The sequence below is a fragment of the Lytechinus variegatus genome, chromosome 9 (genome assembly GCF_018143015.1).
Source record: "Lytechinus variegatus isolate NC3 chromosome 9, Lvar_3.0, whole genome shotgun sequence".
Taxonomy (NCBI): domain Eukaryota; kingdom Metazoa; phylum Echinodermata; class Echinoidea; order Temnopleuroida; family Toxopneustidae; genus Lytechinus; species Lytechinus variegatus.
Window position 1 is genome coordinate 21,914,562 of NC_054748.1, and position 20,425 is coordinate 21,934,986.

Genomic DNA, 20,425 nt, shown 5'->3' on the forward strand with positions numbered 1-20,425 from the left:
ACATTTGCACTAGTAAAATTATACATCCTTCATTGTTGCTCCATCTCAAACGACAAACCACTCTTCTTTGACACCATCAGTTATACAAGGACGATTTTCCATCTCCATTTCCAATTTTCCATTTCTCCCTCACACACCTCATTCCCATCCCTCACACTCAGAACCAACACTCGAAATGGAAACCGCCATCAGCGACACCAACGTCATCATCGGCGACGATCTCGTCCTGACCTGCGAGGCCCACGGCGAACCTGAGCCTAGCCTGATGATGTAAAGATTAAGATGAAGTTGATGATGACGATATTCATAATGATGGTGATGATGACAATGACACTGATAATGATGATATTGGTGATGATGAAGAGGATGATGATGATGACATTGGTGATAATGATAACGACGATGTCCATGATGATGATGTCAATAAATGTTAACATTTGCACTAGTAAAATATTACATCCTTCATTGTTGCTCCATCTCAAATGACAAACCATTCTCCTTTGACACCATCAGTTATAAAGGCGATTTTTCATCTCCATTTGCAATTGTCAATTTCTCCCTCACACACTTCATTCCCATCCCTCACACTCAGAACCAACACTCGAAATGGAAACCGCCATCAGCGACACCAACGTCATCATCGGCGACGATCTCGTCCTGACCTGCGAGGCCCACGGTGAACCTGAGCCTAGTCTGATGATGTAAAGATTAAGATGAAGTTGATGATGACGATATTCATAATGATGGTGATGATTACAATGACACTGATAATGATGATATTGGTGATGATGAAGAGGATGATGATGATGACATTGGTGATGATGATAACGACGATGTCCATGATGATGATGTCAATAACAATCCTTCATTATTGCTCCATCTCAAATGACAAACCATTCTCCTTTGGCACCATCAGTTATAAAGGCGAATTTTCATCTCCATTTGCAATTGTCAATTTCTCCCTCACACACTTCATTCCCATCCCTCACACTCAGAACCAACACTCGAAATGGAAACCGCCATCAGCGACACCAACGTCATCATCGGCGACGATCTCGTCCTGACCTGCGAGGCCCACGGTGAACCTGAGCCTAGTCTGATGATGTAAAGATTAAGATGAAGTTGATGATGACGATATTCATAATGATGGTTGTTACATATATGAATAATTGTAAAAGAATTTTAAAAGCAATTACATTTATCTATTAGTTATTTCCCTTTAAGGATAGCCAAGAATTGTAAAGAACATTCCAGGATGTCTTTTTATTATGCAGGCCTTGCCTATTTAAAGGCCAAGGAGTTTTATTGTTGAATAAGGAAAAGCCAAACAATAGAATTGTATTGGTAGTGGAAATGAATAGGCTTAGGTATTTTGTTTACACTGTTGATTTCAATGAGGTCATTCAAGAGTGTTCTGGATTTTGACTGCTCCTGAAAGGAGAAAGTTCTTTTGGAAGACAATTCTAGAAGCTTGTAGATTAGTCGAAATTTGAGAATGATCTAGAACACTTGTAATTAGTATAAAGCTGCAGATTTTTCAAGATGATCATCACATCATCACATCATATTAGATCACACCATCACATCATATGAGAGCAGGAGATCACATCACATCATATGAGATCACTTCACCAGATCAGATCAGAGCAGTTTATGCATCAATGAACTGTTTGCAGTTATTTTTGAGAAATTATCAGTTCTCATCGAGATCATCAACATCATCAACCTGTTCAATGAACACGCTTCAACCCATGGATTGCTGAAATTGACTGTTAATCATCATCAACATCGTCTTCACGGACATTTCAACTCGTTGCAGTGACTCTTATTATTCATCGGACTTCAACCTCAGTTTCATCATCGCCATCATTGTGAATTTTCGCCAGTCAACTGGGATTTTTATCATTTGGATTATTACTTGGATATAGCATCATCACTTCGGGATTTTACATCGGACACTTCAAGAGATTTATGTAAGATCATTATTTGTTTTATTTATGTATAATTATTTCCTGTAATAAAAAAAAAGGAAAATTAAAAATCAAATTTACTTGTTATTTGTTGCAGTATCGTAACAAATAATTTTGGGGGCTTGTCCGGGAAACGGAAACCAAATTTGTACAAGCCAAGGCAATTTGAAACGAAAACCAAATTTGTATAAGCCAATTTGAAACTAAAAACAGTTTTTCAGGAAACGAAAGCCAATTTGAGACGAAAGTCAGTTTGAAACAAAAGCCAATTTGAATTGGAAACATTTTGGAAACATTTTGGAAAGTTCTAGAATATACTGTACTGTGTTATTACGTGCTTGTATTTGTGTATATTCACTATGGCTACATTTGATGTTGAAGAATTTCTTGCGAGGACAGAATTGTCATATGATCATTTGAAGTCACTGAAGAAAGATGATTTGATAACAGTTTGTGATCATTTGGGTGTATCTCTAGCCCCAGGTTTAAAGAAGGCAGAGATAATTGACTTGTTAGCTAGTCACATGAAGCTTACAGAGGAGTCTGAAACTTCTATCAATATGTCAGAGGATGCTCAGATCCAACTGGCAAACATTGAATTGGAAAAGGAAAGAATTAAAGAAAACCTTGAGAAGGAAAGAATCAAAGAAAACCTTGAAATGGAGAAAATAAAGATTGAAAAGGAAAGAATCAGAGAAAACATTGAAATGGAGAAGATGAGATTAGAGTACCAGTTGAAATTGAAAGAAATGGAGTTAGCTCATGCAAATACTAACTCTGCTAAAGATAAATCTCCCCAAGGCTTTGATGTGGCGAAGAACATTCGCCTTGTGCCAAAATTTGATGAAGAGGGAGTTGATACATATTTTGTGTCATTTGAAAAAGTGGCCAAGAGACTGAATTGGCCTGAGGAATACTGGACTCTTCTCCTCCAAAGTGTTTTTGTTGGAAAGGCTGCAAAAGTCTATTCTTCGCTCTCTGAAACGCAATCATGTGACTATGCTACAGTAAAAGAAACAATTCTCAATGCATATGAGTTGGTACCAGAAGCATACAGACATAAATTTAGGAACATGCAAAGACAAACAGGCCAGACGTATGTTGAATTTGCTAGGGAACAAGAGATGATGTTCGATAAGTGGTATAGATCACTGAAAGTTGACAAAGATTTTGTTCACCTTAGGGAAGTTGTCCTCCTAGAAGAATTCAAAAAGAGTCTTCCTTTTGGCATTAAATCTCACTTAGATGACCATAGAGTTACTGAAGTCAGTAAAGCAGCCATAGTAGCTGATGAATTTGAGGTCACACATAAAGGTAGTGGAGATAGGCCTCCTTTCAAGAATTATTGGAAAAAGAAAGGAAAAGGGTCATTTGAATCCCACAATAAACCTAGTGAGGGAAAATATGCAAGCAAGGACAAAGACACTAACAAGAATCAGGCTAGTGGGGGCACAGAATCAACCAAAAGGTCTGAGAGTCGTAGTTCCAAAATTTGTACTCATTGTCATAAACCGGGACATTTGAAAGAATCATGTTGGAAATTGGTTGGAATGCCAACCAAGGTTAAGAAAGACATGGGTTTTGTCAAGCAAACAAGTGTTCCCTCGATGGAGTTTGTTCCATCAGAGCCCAATCGAGATGTTGAGAGTGTTTCTCTGGTATTTGCTGATAAAGTCAAGCAGGTTGATGAAACTTTTAGAAGTTTTTTGCATGATGGTGAAGTATCCCCTTGTTCGACTGGTGCTGCTGGTAGGTCAGTGGTGATCCTTAGGGATACAGGGGCTGCACAGTCCCTGATGGTGCCAGGTGATTCGGCTCTTCCTCCGGAGAGTTCAGAGAATGCCAACGTCTTAGTTCAAGGTATTGGCCCAAATTTCATGTCGGTTCCTTTGCATAAGGTCGACTTAAAGTGTGACCTAGTTAGTGGTCCTGTGACTGTTGGTGTCGTTCCAGAATTACCCATGAAAGGTGTTGATTTCTTGTTAGGTAACGACTTGGCTGGAGATAAAGTTGTTGCATCTCCAGTGGTTTCGGAAAAGCCCGTTGAGGTAGCTGAAACTGAATTATTGCAGGAAGATTTTCCAGGGATTTTCCCGGATTGTGTTGTTACTAGGTCTCAGACTCGTAGAGCTGAAAAGGATGATGCGGAATCTGCTGATGTAGAGGAGAGTACTGATGTCTGGTTAGCTGAAACCTTTTTCAAGGATTTGAATGGGGATAGTGTTGAAGGCTCTGTTGCTAACAATGGTAGTTTGTTTAGTAAATCCTCCCTTGTACAGGCACAACAGGCAGACCCAGAATTAAAAAGCTTGTCACAAAAAGCATGTTCTGAGGCTGAGGCTGATAAGGTTCCTGAGTGCTTTTATGTCAAAGATGACATTTTGATGAGGAAATGGAGACCTCCCCGGAGACCAGCTGATGAAGATTGGTGTATAATTCACCAGGTTGTAGTTCCTCCTTGTTACCGCACAGATATTCTGAAAATGGCTCATGAGTTACCTATGGCAGGTCATGTCGGTATTCGGAAGACAGAAGATAGAATTATGAGGCATTTCTATTGGCCTAAGATGCACAAAGATGTTGTGCATTTCTGTAAGACATGTCACACATGTCAGATTATTGGTAAGGCACAGCCTTCTATCAAGCCTGCTCCATTGATACCCATTCCTGCATTTGATGAACCTTTTACTAGGGTTCTTGTTGATTGTGTCGGACCCTTACCCAGAACGAGGTCGGGTCACAGATTTCTCCTGACGATTATGGACTTGTCTACACGGTTTCCAGAGGCGATACCTTTGAGGAGTATCACTGCGAAGACAGTGGTGCAGGCGTTAGTGCAGTTTTTCACTAGGTACGGTCTGCCGAAGGAAATTCAATCTGATCAAGGGTCAAATTTCATGTCAGGAATATTTCAGCAAGTTATGAAGGAGTTGGGAATAAAGCAGATCAAGTCCTCTGCTTATCACCCACAGTCCCAAGGAGCGTTAGAACGCTATCATCAGACTTTGAAGACCATGATTAGGGCTTATTGTGAAGACTATCCCGATGACTGGGATAAAGGGATCTCATTCCTACTGTTTGCAACCAGGGATTCCCCGAATGAGTCCACAGGTTTCAGTCCATTTGAATTGGTCTATGGTCATGAGGTTAGGGGTCCTCTAAAGCTTATCAAAGAGAGGTTTATGGTTCAGGATGATGATGTAAACCTTCTAGACTATGTGTCAAAGTTTAGAGAAAGGCTCTCAAAAGCTTGTGATGTGGCTAAGGAACACTTGAAAGAGTCGCAGGGAAAAATGAAAGCTCAAGCTGACAAAAATGCAAAAGAGCGAAGTTTCAAGCCTGGAGACAAAGTATTAGTGTTGTTGCCTTTGCAAGGTGAGCCCTTGAAAGCTAGGTTTAGTGGTCCCTACATAGTCAAAAAGAAATTGAATGATGTCAACTATGTGATCAGTACCCCTGATCGAAGAAAGTCTCAAAGAGTTTGTCATGTAAACATGTTAAAAGAATACTTTGAGCGAGAGGCTAGTCAGCCAATAGGTACAACACAGGTCAAAGAAGAAGAAAAACATGTAGATGTACATGAAGAAGAATGCTATGGAAAGACAGATAATGAATTGTCTTATACAGATGTATCTAAGAACGAACCATGTGGTATAAAGTTGTCTAACTCAGAGATGTTAAGAAACATGGATGAGGCATTAAAACACCTGCCTGAAGATCAAAGAAATGATATATCTGGCCTGTTAAGAGAATATGAGAATGTATGTAAAGACAAACCAGGTCGTACACCTTTAACTGTACATGATGTAGACGTAGGTGATGTAAGACCTATCAAACAGAATCCTTATAGGCTCAATCCAAGCAAGTTGGAAATGGTGAATAAGGAAATACAGTTTATGTTAGATAATGACATAATTGAACCGAGTCAGAGTAGTTGGAGTTCCCCCATTGTAATGGTTCCAAAGCCAGACGGCTCTCAGAGATTTTGCATTGATTACCGAAAGGTAAATGCAGTAACTAAGACTGACTCGTATCCAATTCCTAGGTTAGAAGATTGTATTGATAGGGTTGGAAATTCTGCCTATATCACAAAGATAGACTTGCTTAAAGGATATTGGCAAGTGCCACTGACTGACCGAGCCAAAGAGATATCAGCCTTTGTCACACCTGAAGGCTTGTTTCAATGCAAAGTCATGCCTTTTGGAATGAAAAATGCACCAGCAACCTTCCAAAGGTTGACAAATCAAGTGATTGCCGGACTTGACAATTGTGTCGTATACATTGACGACATCCTAATATACAGTGATACTTGGAATGATCATCTGAATCATTTGCGAGCACTATTTGACAGGCTGGACAAAGCCAATCTAGTAGTGAATCTGATGAAGAGTGAATTTGCCAAGGCAAAAGTCACATATCTTGGTCATGTGGTTGGTCAAGGGCAAGTGCTACCAAGAGAAGCCAAGATACAAGCTATCTTAGACTTCCCAATTCCCACAACTAAGAAAGAATTGCTCAGATTCTTAGGTATGAGTGGCTTCTACAGGAAATTTGTTCCAAATTTCAGTACAGTGGTTAGTCCCCTGACAAACCTGCTGAAGGCAAACGTGAAGTATGTTTGGTCTGACGAATGTCAAAGATCGTTTGAGAAATTAAAGGCCATTTTGGTGAATGAGCCTGTTTTGGCAGCTCCAAACTTCACAAAGCCATTCAAAGTAGCTATTGATGCATGTGATGTTGGAGTAGGAGCAGTATTGCTCCAAGAAGATGAAGAAGGCATCGAAAAACCAGTGTGCTACTTCTCTAAGAAACTCAATCGGTTTCAAAAGAAATACTCAACTATTGAAAAAGAGGCCCTGAGTCTCGTACTAGCCCTTCAGCAGTTTGAGGTGTATCTAACCAATGGAGAGATTACAGTCTATACAGACCACAATCCTCTTGTGTTTTTGGAGAAATTCAAAACAAAGAATCAAAGACTGTATAGATGGAGCCTAATGCTCCAACCATTCCCTTTGAAAATTGTACACATAAAGGGAAAGAATAATGTAATTGCTGATGCTCTATCAAGAGTATAAAAAGTGAAATTATTCATGATTTTGACCAAGTGTGTCATTTGAAGAAAACATCTTTTGATGTTCATTTATTTTAACATGTTCGTTAAGTACTATATCTTTGTACACGATAACTGTAAATGATTTATCAAGATGACTTTGAACAGTTAAAAGAAAAAATAATCATAAAGAAACCTTTACTACGGTAAAGCTTTCTTTTCCCCGGTGGGGGAGGTGTTACATATATGAATAATTGTAAAAGAATTTTAAAAGCAATTACATTTATCTATTAGTTATTTCCCTTTAAGGATAGCCAAGAATTGTAAAGAACATTCCAGGATGTCTTTTTATTATGCAGGCCTTGCCTATTTAAAGGCCAAGGAGTTTTATTGTTGAATAAGGAAAAGCCAAACAATAGAATTGTATTGGTAGTGGAAATGAATAGGCTTAGGTATTTTGCGTATCCCGCCACAAGCCTCAGCTTTTAGGGTATACGCCTTCTTCCTTAAACCTAATATGTACATATTTATATATATATATATTTTGTTTATATAACAAATTGATTTATGTATGAATTTATGTTATGAAAAAATGTACTGAAATGGAAGAAAATAAATGTTTTATTTGAATTGAAAAAAAAAATTGAATTGTTTACACTGTTGATTTCAATGAGGTCATTCAAGAGTGTTCTGGATTTTGACTGCTCCTGAAAGGAGAAAGTTCTTTTGGAAGACAATTCTAGAAGCTTGTAGATTAGTCGAAATTTGAGAATGATCTAGAACACTTGTAATTAGTATAAAGCTGCAGATTTTTCAAGATGATCATCACATCATCACATCATATTAGATCACACCATCACATCATATGAGAGCAGGAGATCACATCACATCATATGAGATCACTTCACCAGATCAGATCAGAGCAGTTTATGCATCAATGAACTGTTTGCAGTTATTTTGAGAAATTATCAGTTCTCATCGAGATCATCAACATCATCAACCTGTTCAATGAACACGCTTCAACCCATGGATTGCTGAAATTGACTGTTAATCATCATCAACATCGTCTTCACGGACATTTCAACTCGTTGCAGTGACTCTTATTATTCATCGGACTTCAACCTCAGTTTCATCATCGCCATCATTGTGAATTTTCGCCAGTCAACTGGGATTTTTATCATTTGGATTATTACTTGGATATAGCATCATCACTTCGGGATTTTACATCGGACACTTCAAGAGATTTATGTAAGATCATTATTTGTTTTATTTATGTATAATTATTTCCTGTAATAAAAAAAAAGGAAAATTAAAAATCAGATTTACTTGTTATTTGTTGCAGTATCGTAACATGGTGATGATGACAATGACACTGATAATGATGATATTGGTGATGATGAAGAGGATGATGATGATGACATTGGTGATGATGATAACGACGATGTCCATGATGATGATGTCAATAAATGTTAACATTTGCACTAGTAAAATATTACATCCTTCATTGTTGCTCCATATCAAATGACAAACCATTCTCCTTTGACACCATCAGTTATAAAGGCGATTTTTCATCTCCATTTGCAATTGTCAATTTCTCCCTCACACACCTCATTCCCATCCCTCACACTCAGAACCAACACTCGAAATGGAAACCGCCATCAGCGACACCAACGTCATCATCGGCGACGATCTCGTCCTGACCTGCGAGGCCCACGGTGAACCTGAGCCTAGTCTGATGATGTAAAGATTAAGATGAAGTTGATGATGACGATATTCATAATGATGGTGATGATGACAATGACACTGATAATGATGATATTGGTGATGATGAAGAGGATGATGATGATGACATTGGTGATGATGATAACGACGATGTCCATGATGATGATGTCAATAAATGTTAACATTTGCACTAGTAAAATTATACATCCTTCATTGTTGCTCCATCTCAAACGACAAACCACTCTTCTTTGACACCATCAGTTATACAAGGACGATTTTCCATCTCCATTTCCAATTTTCCATTTCTCCCTCACACACCTCATTCCCATCCCTCACACTCAGAACCAACACTCGAAATGGAAACCGCCATCAGCGACACCAACGTCATCATCGGCGACGATCTCGTCCTGACCTGCGAGGCCCACGGCGAACCTGAGCCTAGCCTGACCTGGTACCGTAACGGCCTTCCTATCAACGACACCCTTCAGAGTTTCTCCATCAAGGAAAACTCCATCATCATCCCCATCCTCACCACCAAAATGGGCGGTTCCTACAAGTGTATCTATGACAACGGGGTCCTGACGGCGTCATCGTCGGCGATGGTGGAGATCCTAGGTTGGTTGATGACGTCATGCCATAAATCACTCCAAACGACCGATGACATGACACTTGAAATAACGTTATTGATTTGATCGTTTAGGTCGGTTTCGTTAGTGATGACTTTAACAAATAACGCGCGACAGAATAAAAGCACTTTAAATATGGAAAGCTGCTAACGCCATAATTCCTCATCAAGATTCGAAAACGCATATCCCACAACATTAGTCTCAACTTTTGATTTGATGTTACTTCTTGCTTTTGTTTGTACCATCAATTAGACCATGGAGCTATTAACACTGCGTTATAGCTCCATGATTAGACCAATGAATGTGTTCCTCTTCTACGTAACGAATCATGACGTTGCTGGCTTTCCATAAATGAATAATTGTAACTTCCAATTAGAACTGCGCTCGGGTTGTGTAGATTGATGTCCTTTATTTTACTAGGTATCTGAATCATACATTTTCAATATAGTTACTATGGTTATTGGTATTTTGAATCGTCATAAAAAATCATCAAAATTCATTGCACCTATGCCATTACGTTTCGTTGCGGTATCAATTCATGATTTTGTCAAGCCATGCGTCATGGGCGTTTTGTATGACATCAAATTGTGATTAAAAAAGGCTGAAATGTATTGCTCTGTCTGCATTTTAATGTTTTCCCATCTTCCACTAACTTTTTTTTATTGTTGTTTTTGCATGAGCTTGGTCAATAAGATTTGAGTTACTAGTAATTCAAAATTATTCCATTGTGACTGTTGAAGCAGTAAAATTGTCAGGGGTCCTATTGACTTCGAACATATTCAAAAAGGGTCAAACGCAGGTTCCAAATAAATTGCTTGTGTAGCCAAAAGTAAATAAAGCAGATGATTTCTTTTGAATTTTTGTCTGGTAGCAGAAACTCTATCTTTCTTTTATCTCTCTCACCTTATATCTTTTCCTTCTTTTCTATCTCTTCCTATCTTCTCTAGCTGTGTTTCAGTTTCCATGCAAATGTATAAAACTTAATCTTTAGAAATATGGAGTTCTTTGCCTTTCGTCAAGCCATCTCATGGCAATAAATGGTGGTTTGGATAATTTAAATAAAAAACTAATTTTCATCCATTCGCTCATTTTCCATCGCAGAGCCCACTGCTCACACTCCTGCCACATCAATGCCGCCCCCTATGTCCAACTCAACAACAGTCACCCCACCGCCATCACGCACAAGTAAGCATGTCTTTAAGGGGTATGTGCAGTAGTTACGCCAGCGAAAACAACCCCAACCGATTTGAAGCTCTCATGCTATCGATAATGATTTCGGATTATTGGGGATGATTTTGGTGCTGTAACTGTTCAAACAGCATGTAATGTAATTGCAAGCCAGCTTTTCAAAAAGGAAAAAATGCAGCATTTGTATCATTTTGCTCCAGTTGCTCTTGGAATTGCAAGTTTAAAATGTGGACTTTTTTTAATTATCGATTTATATTGCATTAACTATGGATGAAAGAAGAAGAGGAGGAATAAGAAGGCAAAGAAGAAGACGAGGACGAGGAATAAGAAGAAGGAAAAGAAGAAGAGGGAAAAGAAGAGGAAGAAGAAGAAGGAAAAGAAGAAGAAGGAGATGACGAAGCAAGAAGGGGAAAACGAAAAAATATAAAAGATGTAAACTGAAGAGGAAACTTGATACCGAGTAACGATAAAATATATTATTGCTTAACATTTTGTTTTCTACTGCAAAAATAAAGTAAACACTCACATTGCATGCTCAAAAACGCTTGGTTCGATGCAATGATTTATATTGAGAAATTAATGATTCGTATTTCACCATTGCATTGATGATACAATTATTCCATTTTTATTTTTTATTTTAAGATGGTATTTCGGATCCTGATTTGTCAGATCTTGGAACTGCCCCGTCACCTCTTATGGAGCTTAAACTACGTCGTTATGACGTCACAGATACGGGAATACCCGACCTGTTCCGTGGATGGGCCGATGTCCAGGGGCAGGGCGCCGCCAACGATTATTGCAGGTAAACACATTGAATAAATGTAAATTTGAATATTCCATAAAGCTTTGTTTTATAGAACAACCATACGATGAGTGTATTTCTAACGAGCCCTATTAACATGTCCAACAAGTTGAGTTGTTGAATCTGAAAAATTCCTTGATTCTGATTGGCTGAGAAGATGTGTTTCTGTGGTAACTGTCAGATAAGCCATTTCACTAGACGCTACCAGGACCATCTCAGGTAGATGTGAACATGTTAGAATATTTATGATATCTTTAAATCTCAGTCTAAGATTGTAGCTTTCAATGATTTCGATGGCGTTATAATTTTTATCATTTTTCAAATCATAAATATCAAATTATATTTTGATATCATTCCAATATGTTTATCATTATAATTATCATGTTATTATAATTCATCATAATTATTGTTGTTGTAATTATTGATATGATTATTCAAATTGTTATATCATCATAATAAGCGTGTTGTTAGTTTATCATCATCATCATCATTAGTGTTATGATTATGATTACTTATATTATTATTATCACTATCATCCTTTTCATTGTCATTAGTATCATACTTCAATAAATAGAATAAAATTCACAGAGCAAATTAACTGCTGAAATTTGATCAGAATCGGGTACCAAATAACGAAGTTATTGAATTTCAAAGACCTTTATTATTTTGGTTAAACAGCAGAATTATTGATACTATCATAATACATCAGTATTATTAATGCCATCATTACTAAAAAATTACAATTGTATTATTATAATTATTATAATTGCTATTTTGATCATCATCATTATTATCATTACAATCGTAGAGTGATCGAGCCCGAGGAGGGTCAATACCAGCTCTCCTGTGTCCTGGCCGGAAGTGAAGGAGAGGTCAAAGGTAACTACACGACCCGCTTAGGTTTCGATGTTGGAGAAAGAAATACGTGGTATATGAAGGATGAAGATGGCGATGGACGAGACGATTACTGCAGGTAGGCTTTCTCAAGTCGTTTTGGATTAATAGATTTGAAATCATAAAATGCATATAATTTCTGCCATTCGAAATTCCCATAACTTTTTAAGTACAATTAGATCACAAAATTTCTTCCAATTCATTATTAAAGCTTGGATGCTATCTTGAATTTCAGTCTTGCCGTCATATAGAAATTCAAAATGGCCGCCGTTTTAAGATGCATTTTGTCATATATCTTGACTTGTGAACTTCAAAATGAATAAAAATGGTTGCAATACCCATGTTTGTGATACCAATTATTTAAAATGGATCATAACTTTTATTGTAACTCATCAAATTAGGCCGCAATCTGGAATTTCAATATGGTCGCCATCTTGAAAAAGGTTTTGTCCTGACCTTTTTAGCCATTAATGGTGAAAATACTCATGTTAGTTTTCTTCCAATGCATTATTAAAGCTTTGCTGCTATCTTGAATTTCAGTCTGGCCGCCGGTATAAGAGGCATTTTGTTATAATGTATATCTTGAATGTGAGCTATGAAAAAGATGTTGGCCAAACCCAAGCTGGTGATACCAATAATTTCATGTAGATAATTTTTATCGTTACTCATCACATTATGCTGCCATCTTGAATTATAACGTGGCAGCTATCTTGAAATAGGTTTTGTTATGACCTTTTGATTCATTACCATCCTTGTAAATGGTGGAAATACCCACGTTAGTTGGACTAAAAGTATGGATTACTCCTCTTTTACCAGGATATGTCTACTTATTACCCCTCTTCTACCATGATGTGCATTCATATGTGAAATAAAAATCATGAATCCATTTCTTTTTTTAGATGCATGAGAGAAGCGGGTCAAGGAAGATGGGTCTATTGCACCAAAGCGGGGACGAATGGTTTCTATGGCAACCCTGACGCCGAGGAGTTTGAAACCAACGAGGTAACATTCCGAGCCCCTGGACCGGAGGACGAGTTGAGGAAATGCAGAAAGAGAAGAGTGGATCCATTCTTTGGCCTACCGGAGACGGTGGAATAAAAGGGAATTGCCCCTCTGGAATCCAGAGGAATAGACTCTTACACTAAGGTGTGTCCACTTATTACCTGTCTTCTACCAGGATGTGAGCACCTATTACCCATTTTCTACCAGAATGTGTCCAGCTCTTACCCCTCTTATACCGGAATGTATCCACCTATTTTCCGTCTTGTACCAAGATGTGAGTGCATGTACCTCTCTTCTACCAGGGTGTGTCCCCTATTACCCCCTCCTTTTCCAGGAGGTCAGCACCTGTTACCTCCTATCAGGGTTTGTTCACCCATTATCCATGGTTCACCTATTACCCCTCTTTTACCAGGATGATCATCAGTTACCCTCCTTTCTACCACGATTTTAGTGCCTGTCATTCCTCTTTTACCAGGTATACGTCCATCTATTATACCCGTCCTCTCCTACGCTATGGTCACGTGTTACCCCTCTTCCTCCTGTTCTGGTAGAGTAGGAACGTTTTGCTGGTACTCCTGATAGTCAAAGACTCTGTCTGTAAACTGACTAAAAGACTGATCTTGTGACTCTTATACCCCGCATGCAGTAAGTGATATGTGATCTTTCTGAATTTGGACAAGAGGCCTACCAGTTTCCTTCATCTCATTTACACCTGTGGTATGTTTTTTTCATAAAAGACACCGTTGGGTGAGAGAAATATCAGCCAAAATGGCTATTATAACAGAGGTGAGGCCTATTCTCATTTGCCTTTTGAAAATAACATGTTTCTAGATACGAAATATTTAGACTTTTCAGAGTCGCTGACGATCCTAGCACCTGATAAGAGTTGTGAACTGTATAAACGACTCTCTTTTTTGTCATTTTGAGACAAGACTTGAGTATTAATGTAGTAACTGGATTACAAGCATGGGCATGATGAAGGGCGCTTCCATGCTAGAACGATAGGCCACTTTCACAACATGTTTCAACCTGCTGTCCAAACGAAGAACTTAAACTTCAATTTGCTTTGTGGTAATATTAAACGACTACTTGGTAGACACGCAAAAAACATGACAACCAACAAAATATGTTGTCCATAGGTGAATTAGAGCTTAAAAAATGTTGCGTGTCGTACGGGATATTTCTGCGTCCCGTACGACACACAACATTTTACCTATAATTTACCCATAATCAATTTACTTGTGTTGGTTGTTAGTTCTTCATATGACTACCCACTATAGCTTTATCATTTACAAAAATGATATTTTATTGCTCAAGCATTCGGCTAGGAAACAAGAAATTGTTGTCAAAATGTCCCGTACGACACGTATGTAATCGCCCTCAATCAACTACCATCATACTTTCCACGGAGGCCTGATTCTACGTCCTCTATATTATGTGTTATGAACTCTGATGTGAATGTTCGATACGACTGAAGATGATAACTAAAGACTGACTGATTAACCTAGACATAAAATGCTTCCTAGGTAATTAGTCATATACCAGTTTGGCGTTTACCAGTTCCTATGGGAGTTGCCATAAACAGAAACAGAAAGTGTAAATATTTGTTAGAATGAGAGGAAAATGGATGTCGGCTAACTGGTAACTTTAGTTCATATTCTTTTGAGAAATAAACAAATAAATGTGTTCTGATATGGTTGTTTAATCTTGTGGATCACATTGAATGATTTGATGATAACAAGATTGTGATCAAAGTCTTCCAAATTTGTAATTCTATTTGAATTATACCAATAAAGTAAGATTTCTAGCTCACAGCGTACACAGTAAAAACGCTGTTTAAGCTTCTATACATCTGTTTACTATATGAACCTTACAGTATTTGTTTAACCGTTTAAACAATCATGTTTAATTTATTGAAAATTAAACTTTGTTGCTTAAGATTTAAACACTTGTTTAAACTGTTTGAACAATTACTGTAAGGTTCATATAGTAAACACCGTTGTATAATTTTTTTTACTGTGATGTATATTAAGGAGATTCGACAATTGCAACGGGGGCGGATTCTAAAACACAGAAAATCTATTGTTGTCAAAGCACTTCATGACAAAGCAGTCAGTCTTTGTCAAAATAAGTTAGTTGGAACATTAGATTCATCCTCGATTCTGGACAAACGATTTCTCAAATTGTTCGTTGGTTCAGAATCTTACAACGATCAACTTTTCCCGTTCACTAATTTCGGACAAAGACTTCTCAGCTGTTGATTGTTTTCATAAAGATTGGCTATGTTGTAGAATTCGTCCCCGCTGCAATTGCGAAAACTCGCGTCCATCACGTCTGGAGCTACATTAAGAATTATACTTTGAAAATACATTCATGACTTCCCCCGTATTTTCATAAGGGAAAGGGGACAGAGAACATAAGCTTTTTATGAAAGAGGAATATTGGCACAAAACTGAACCTCAACCCCCCCCCCCCCCCCCCTCATTCCCCACCATAGAACACTGTTATATTTATAACCATTCTCGTTTTCTGGAGAGGGAAGATATTTCTTCTTAATTGAAAAAAAATAATTTTGTTAGAAGCCTTTAAACACATATTTCCTGATTAAAACATGAATATGATAGCAAATCTAAATTTTAAAAAAATATGATAGCGACTCTTGATATGGAATGGGTGCAAATCACTAATTATTCTGCCAATACCAAACATTAACATATAATGACGCAATGCATATATACATTGTATATGATAACTAATTAAGAAGGTTTCTGTTATTATTTAATTACTTACATACCATTGTACATTTTATTTTGTCTCATTTTTACTATCTGAAAAGTTATAGAGATTGTGCTTTGTACTTGTTTCTTGTAACATGTATAAGCAGTTTTCATTGGAGTATACAATAAGAATGTTACCTGTAAATATATTTGTCGTAGAAACTTTCTTATCCGTTATCGTTGTTGTACAGTATTGTTTTTATTAAAATATCTTCGATATACCTCAAAGTAAAAGCCTGTGTTTTATTTACGAGTTTATCATATTATACTATCATAAATGTGATTATCCAGTTATGTGCACACTTATAAATGAATGTAAAAGTTTGCACCATTTAAATTGAAATTCTGGGAGTTCCTTTGTGTGTGCAATTTTGCACCCTATGGTGCTTTTTAAAAATTTGCACCTTTTGGATGCATAAATATTTGCAAACCAAGAAGTCCAAATTGCACATTAAGGATGCACGCGGCAATTTTGCATCTTTGCCACTTACGGTGCAAAATTACATTCTATGAGGAGCTATAAGTGTTCCATTTAGGGTGCATACTTGAACTTCTTTTTTCTTCTACAGATTTTGGCCAAACATTCACTGTATTGTTTCTTTTGTTGTGTGGTTGTGTTTTTTTTCCGAACACCAATGTTTGCATTAGGGAATTCCCATCCCCCCTTAAAGTATAGGGGAAGGCGGGGTAAGTTGTGACTTTTTTTGCATGTTAGAATTGATATGATTAATGATCTTGAATAAATAAGTACCTTGCCTTAAAATCTAATTCTTCTGAAATATTTTTCACGTATATATGATTTTCTACCCCCACACTGACAGTCACTGTCACCTTTGAAAAAAGAGATGTCAAATGGCTCAACTGGCCCCATCTGTGGGGTAAGTTGAGACACAAAAACTATGTACAAAATATATGGGGGAAGAACCACCAGGTCATTTTTTTTATTTAAAGTCTTTTAAATCGCTTATTCTCTATAAATACCAACATCCTCTAAAAGGAATTCATATAAATTTGCTCCTTTCTGCTTGCATATCGATGGCTTTAAGGTTTGTTTTTAGATACAATACAATAAGAATTACCGTAGCTCAACTTGCTCCATGTTGGTTTGCTCAACTTACCCCAGTCCTAACTTAATACGATAATTTCGCATATTTCTTATGCATCCATCATGTAAAAAGCTACAAGCATGCAGATCCATACCTAGACTAACAATGTTGTTCTTATGTCTTTATTATATTTTAAGACGTGTGCGTGTAAAAAGCACGTAGGCCTAGGCCTATCTATTTCACACCTTTTTTTTACTTTTTGGGTTGAAATTTGCATTTTTCCCTCTAAAAAAAGGTACCCTTTGTTTCAAAGTTGTAAAAAATGTGGTGGGGTTATGCAATTGGTCATCAATACATGGCACTATCACAATGTCCGACTCATTCATTATTGGCCTGGGGTGGTGGCTCAACTTGCCCCTATGCTCAACTTACCCCGCCTTCCCCTACTAATTTTATCGAAATCGGAATGTGTGTCAACATTTGCCGTAGATGATCATGCGGACACTTAAAGTATTTCTTTCTTGAACATGTTGAACATGTTGAATTCAGAGTGGTTTCTGTATCACGATAGCATCCCAATCGTTCGTATACATGATCGCACCGTCTTCTTTTTTCTCCGAGCACTGGTCAGAGACCATAAAATCCTTCACTTCCTTGTAATGTTCGGGTGACACCGTGCCCCGGAAGTCAAAGGTCTTGGTCAGATAATCCAGCAGGTAGGTTCCCTCCTCGGATCCTTCATCGAAGCAGTGAGCGATGTCGAGGTTGTTGACGTGATGGTGTTCTTCGAAGGCGATGTCGAGCGACGATAAGATTTGCTTCAAGAAGTCCGAGGAGTCGTACCTCTGCGCAGGCGGGAAACGATCCCATAACTTCATACTGGCATTTCTTGCTGCAACCAAAACAAAAACAAAACAGTTTTTCATCAATGTCCTGATGAAAAAGAATGACAACGGTGAACATCAAAACTATACATGTAAATCAAATAATTCTTTAAAAAATAACATTATAATAATAATAATAATAATAATAGCTATATTCATAAAGCACCTTTTGCCCGAGGATAGAAAGCGCTGCTATTATTACCCCTGCTTTAGCTCGAGGTACCATCACTGGCGCTCAGTGCATGCAAGGAATTAATCCTGCCGGGTACCCATTCCCCTAACCTGGGTCGAGTGCAGCACGTTGCGCATAAATTTCTTGATGAAGGAAAACACGCCATGGTTAGGATTCGACCCACGAACCTCTGTTTGAAAGGCGAGAGTCAGAACCACTAGACCACGACGCGCCCGCATTATCTAGGAGATGCTATCGGGTAAAGATATTCGGAGGACTCAGAGCCACCCCACCTCTACATGGTGATGAGCTAACGGAATCATTTCGGGTGATGATCTATATTTCAGTCCCACACATTCATTTTTAGATTGTGATGATGACAGTTGATAGCATTGGACATAATATAATGATTTAAGAACTTGATCAAAATTTTATATTCTAATCATTACTGTAAACGCTTCATATGGGTCAAGAGTCGATTTTCATGGCACCGTTGGTCTTTGTCCATTATCTTTTCGCAAAATATTTGTTCAGCTCGCTCGACTCGCTCACTTACACAATGTCAACTATTCCGCTATGATTTCTGGAAACACATTTTAGGCAGTGTACTTTGGTACCCCCCCCCCCTTCCCAAAACTTATAACATGAAATTACCACTCCTTTTAGCACGGATATCACAAATAACATTATTTGTTAATAGGGTCCAGAACTTTCTTACTAAGATGGGAAAAGGCAGGGGTTATGTTTATTTTCTAATAAGAGTTGAAATGGAGAGATTAAAATATTTAACCCCCCCCCCCCCCCCATTAAGATCTCGGTATACGGATAGCGACGAAAATTTCCACGATGGCAGACGTATTTACTTAATATGATTGCATATATAACTTTCACAAAATTCATTGAAAAATTATTTCATATGAATTAATAATGCTAATATACATGGCAATACCTTCAGATGAAATCATAGTTATCAGAAAAACTCCACCTGCCTCCAAGCGACGGTACAGATTATCTACAGTTCCTTTCATATCATCAACGTAGTAAATAGATTGAACTGCGTTGATGAAGTGGTATTTAGTCGGGGGCTCGCCCTCACTGATCAGAAACTCATCGATGCCCGCTTCATGGAAGTCAAACTCGATGCCTGCTGGGAAGTCATTGACCTCGACGAGTGAGCGGTAGAGATCGAGCTGTTTCTTCCCGGGATCAACGATGACATTACGGACAGAAGAAAAACGGGATTTGATGCTTGTTGCCATTTTACTGTCCATCTCCCCTGTGTAGCATACAAAGAACAAAATCATTAAAGGGATGATCCGGGCTGAAAATATTCATATCGTAATACATAGAGTAGAATTCATTGAGCAAATAGCCGAAAATTTCATCAAAATCGGATAACAAGTAATAAAGTTATTGAAGTTTAAAGTTAAGCAATATTTTGTGAAAACAATCGTCATGAATATTCATTAGGTGTGCTAATGATGTCACATCTCCACTTGCCGTTTTTGTCTCACCTGCATAGCAGAGTGAGACTATAGGCGCCGCTTTTCCGACGGCGGCGGCGTCAACATCAAATCTTAACCTGAGGTTAAGTTTTTGAAATGACATCATAACTTAGAAAGTATATGGACCTAGTTCATGAAACTTGGCCATAAGGTTAATCAGGTATTACTGAACATCCTATTAGAGTTTCATGTCACATGACCAAGGTCAAAGGTCATTTAGGGTCAATGAACTTAGACCATGTTGGAGGAATCAACATCAAAATCTTAACCTGAGGTTAAGTTTTTGAAATGACATCATAACTTAGAAAGTATATGGACCTAGTTCATGAAACTTGAACACAAGGTTAATCAAGTATCACTGAACATCCTGCATGAGTTTCATGTCACATGACCAAGGTCAAAGGTCATTTAGGGTCAATGAACTTTGGCCAAATTGGTGGTATCTGTTGAATTCCCATCATAACTTTGAAAGTTTATGGATCTGATTCATGAAACTTGGACATGATAGTAATCAAGCATCACTGAACATTTTGTGCGCATTTCAGGTCACATGACCAAGGTCAAAGGTCAATGAACTTTGGCCGAATTGGATGTATCTGTTGAATTACCATCATAACTTTGAAAGTTTATGGATCTGATTCATGAAACTTGGACATAAGAGTAATCAAGTATCACTGAACATCCTGTGCGAGTTTCAGGTCACATGATCAATGTCAAAGGTCAATGAACTTTGAGCCATGTTGGTTTTTTTTGTTTTAAATAACCATCATATCTCTGTAAGTTTATT

General features: G+C 37.8%; 2 protein-coding genes across 2 annotated transcripts in view; one reads left to right on the forward strand and one right to left on the reverse strand.

The window, feature by feature from the left end:
• Positions 1 to 14,349, forward strand: part of LOC121421380 (hemicentin-1-like) — a 30,191-nt gene extending 15,842 nt beyond the window's left edge. Inside the window, exons 10-14 of the mRNA XM_041616077.1 lie at positions 9,085 to 9,357; positions 10,470 to 10,553; positions 11,199 to 11,358; positions 12,167 to 12,331; positions 13,152 to 14,349. Of these exons, the coding sequence (XP_041472011.1) occupies positions 9,085 to 9,357; positions 10,470 to 10,553; positions 11,199 to 11,358; positions 12,167 to 12,331; positions 13,152 to 13,350 (881 nt within the window). The 3' untranslated portion in view covers positions 13,351 to 14,349. The remainder of the gene's footprint in view (positions 1 to 9,084; positions 9,358 to 10,469; positions 10,554 to 11,198; positions 11,359 to 12,166; positions 12,332 to 13,151) is intronic.
• Positions 14,350 to 15,448: 1,099 nt separating this feature from the next.
• The window catches only part of LOC121421433 (histamine N-methyltransferase B-like), a 29,322-nt gene continuing 24,345 nt past the window's right edge, over positions 15,449 to 20,425 (reverse strand). Inside the window, exons 3-4 of the mRNA XM_041616126.1 lie at positions 19,083 to 19,409; positions 15,449 to 17,969 (exon numbers count right to left, since the gene is read on the reverse strand). Of these exons, the coding sequence (XP_041472060.1) occupies positions 17,623 to 17,969; positions 19,083 to 19,409 (674 nt within the window). The 3' untranslated portion in view covers positions 15,449 to 17,622. The remainder of the gene's footprint in view (positions 17,970 to 19,082; positions 19,410 to 20,425) is intronic.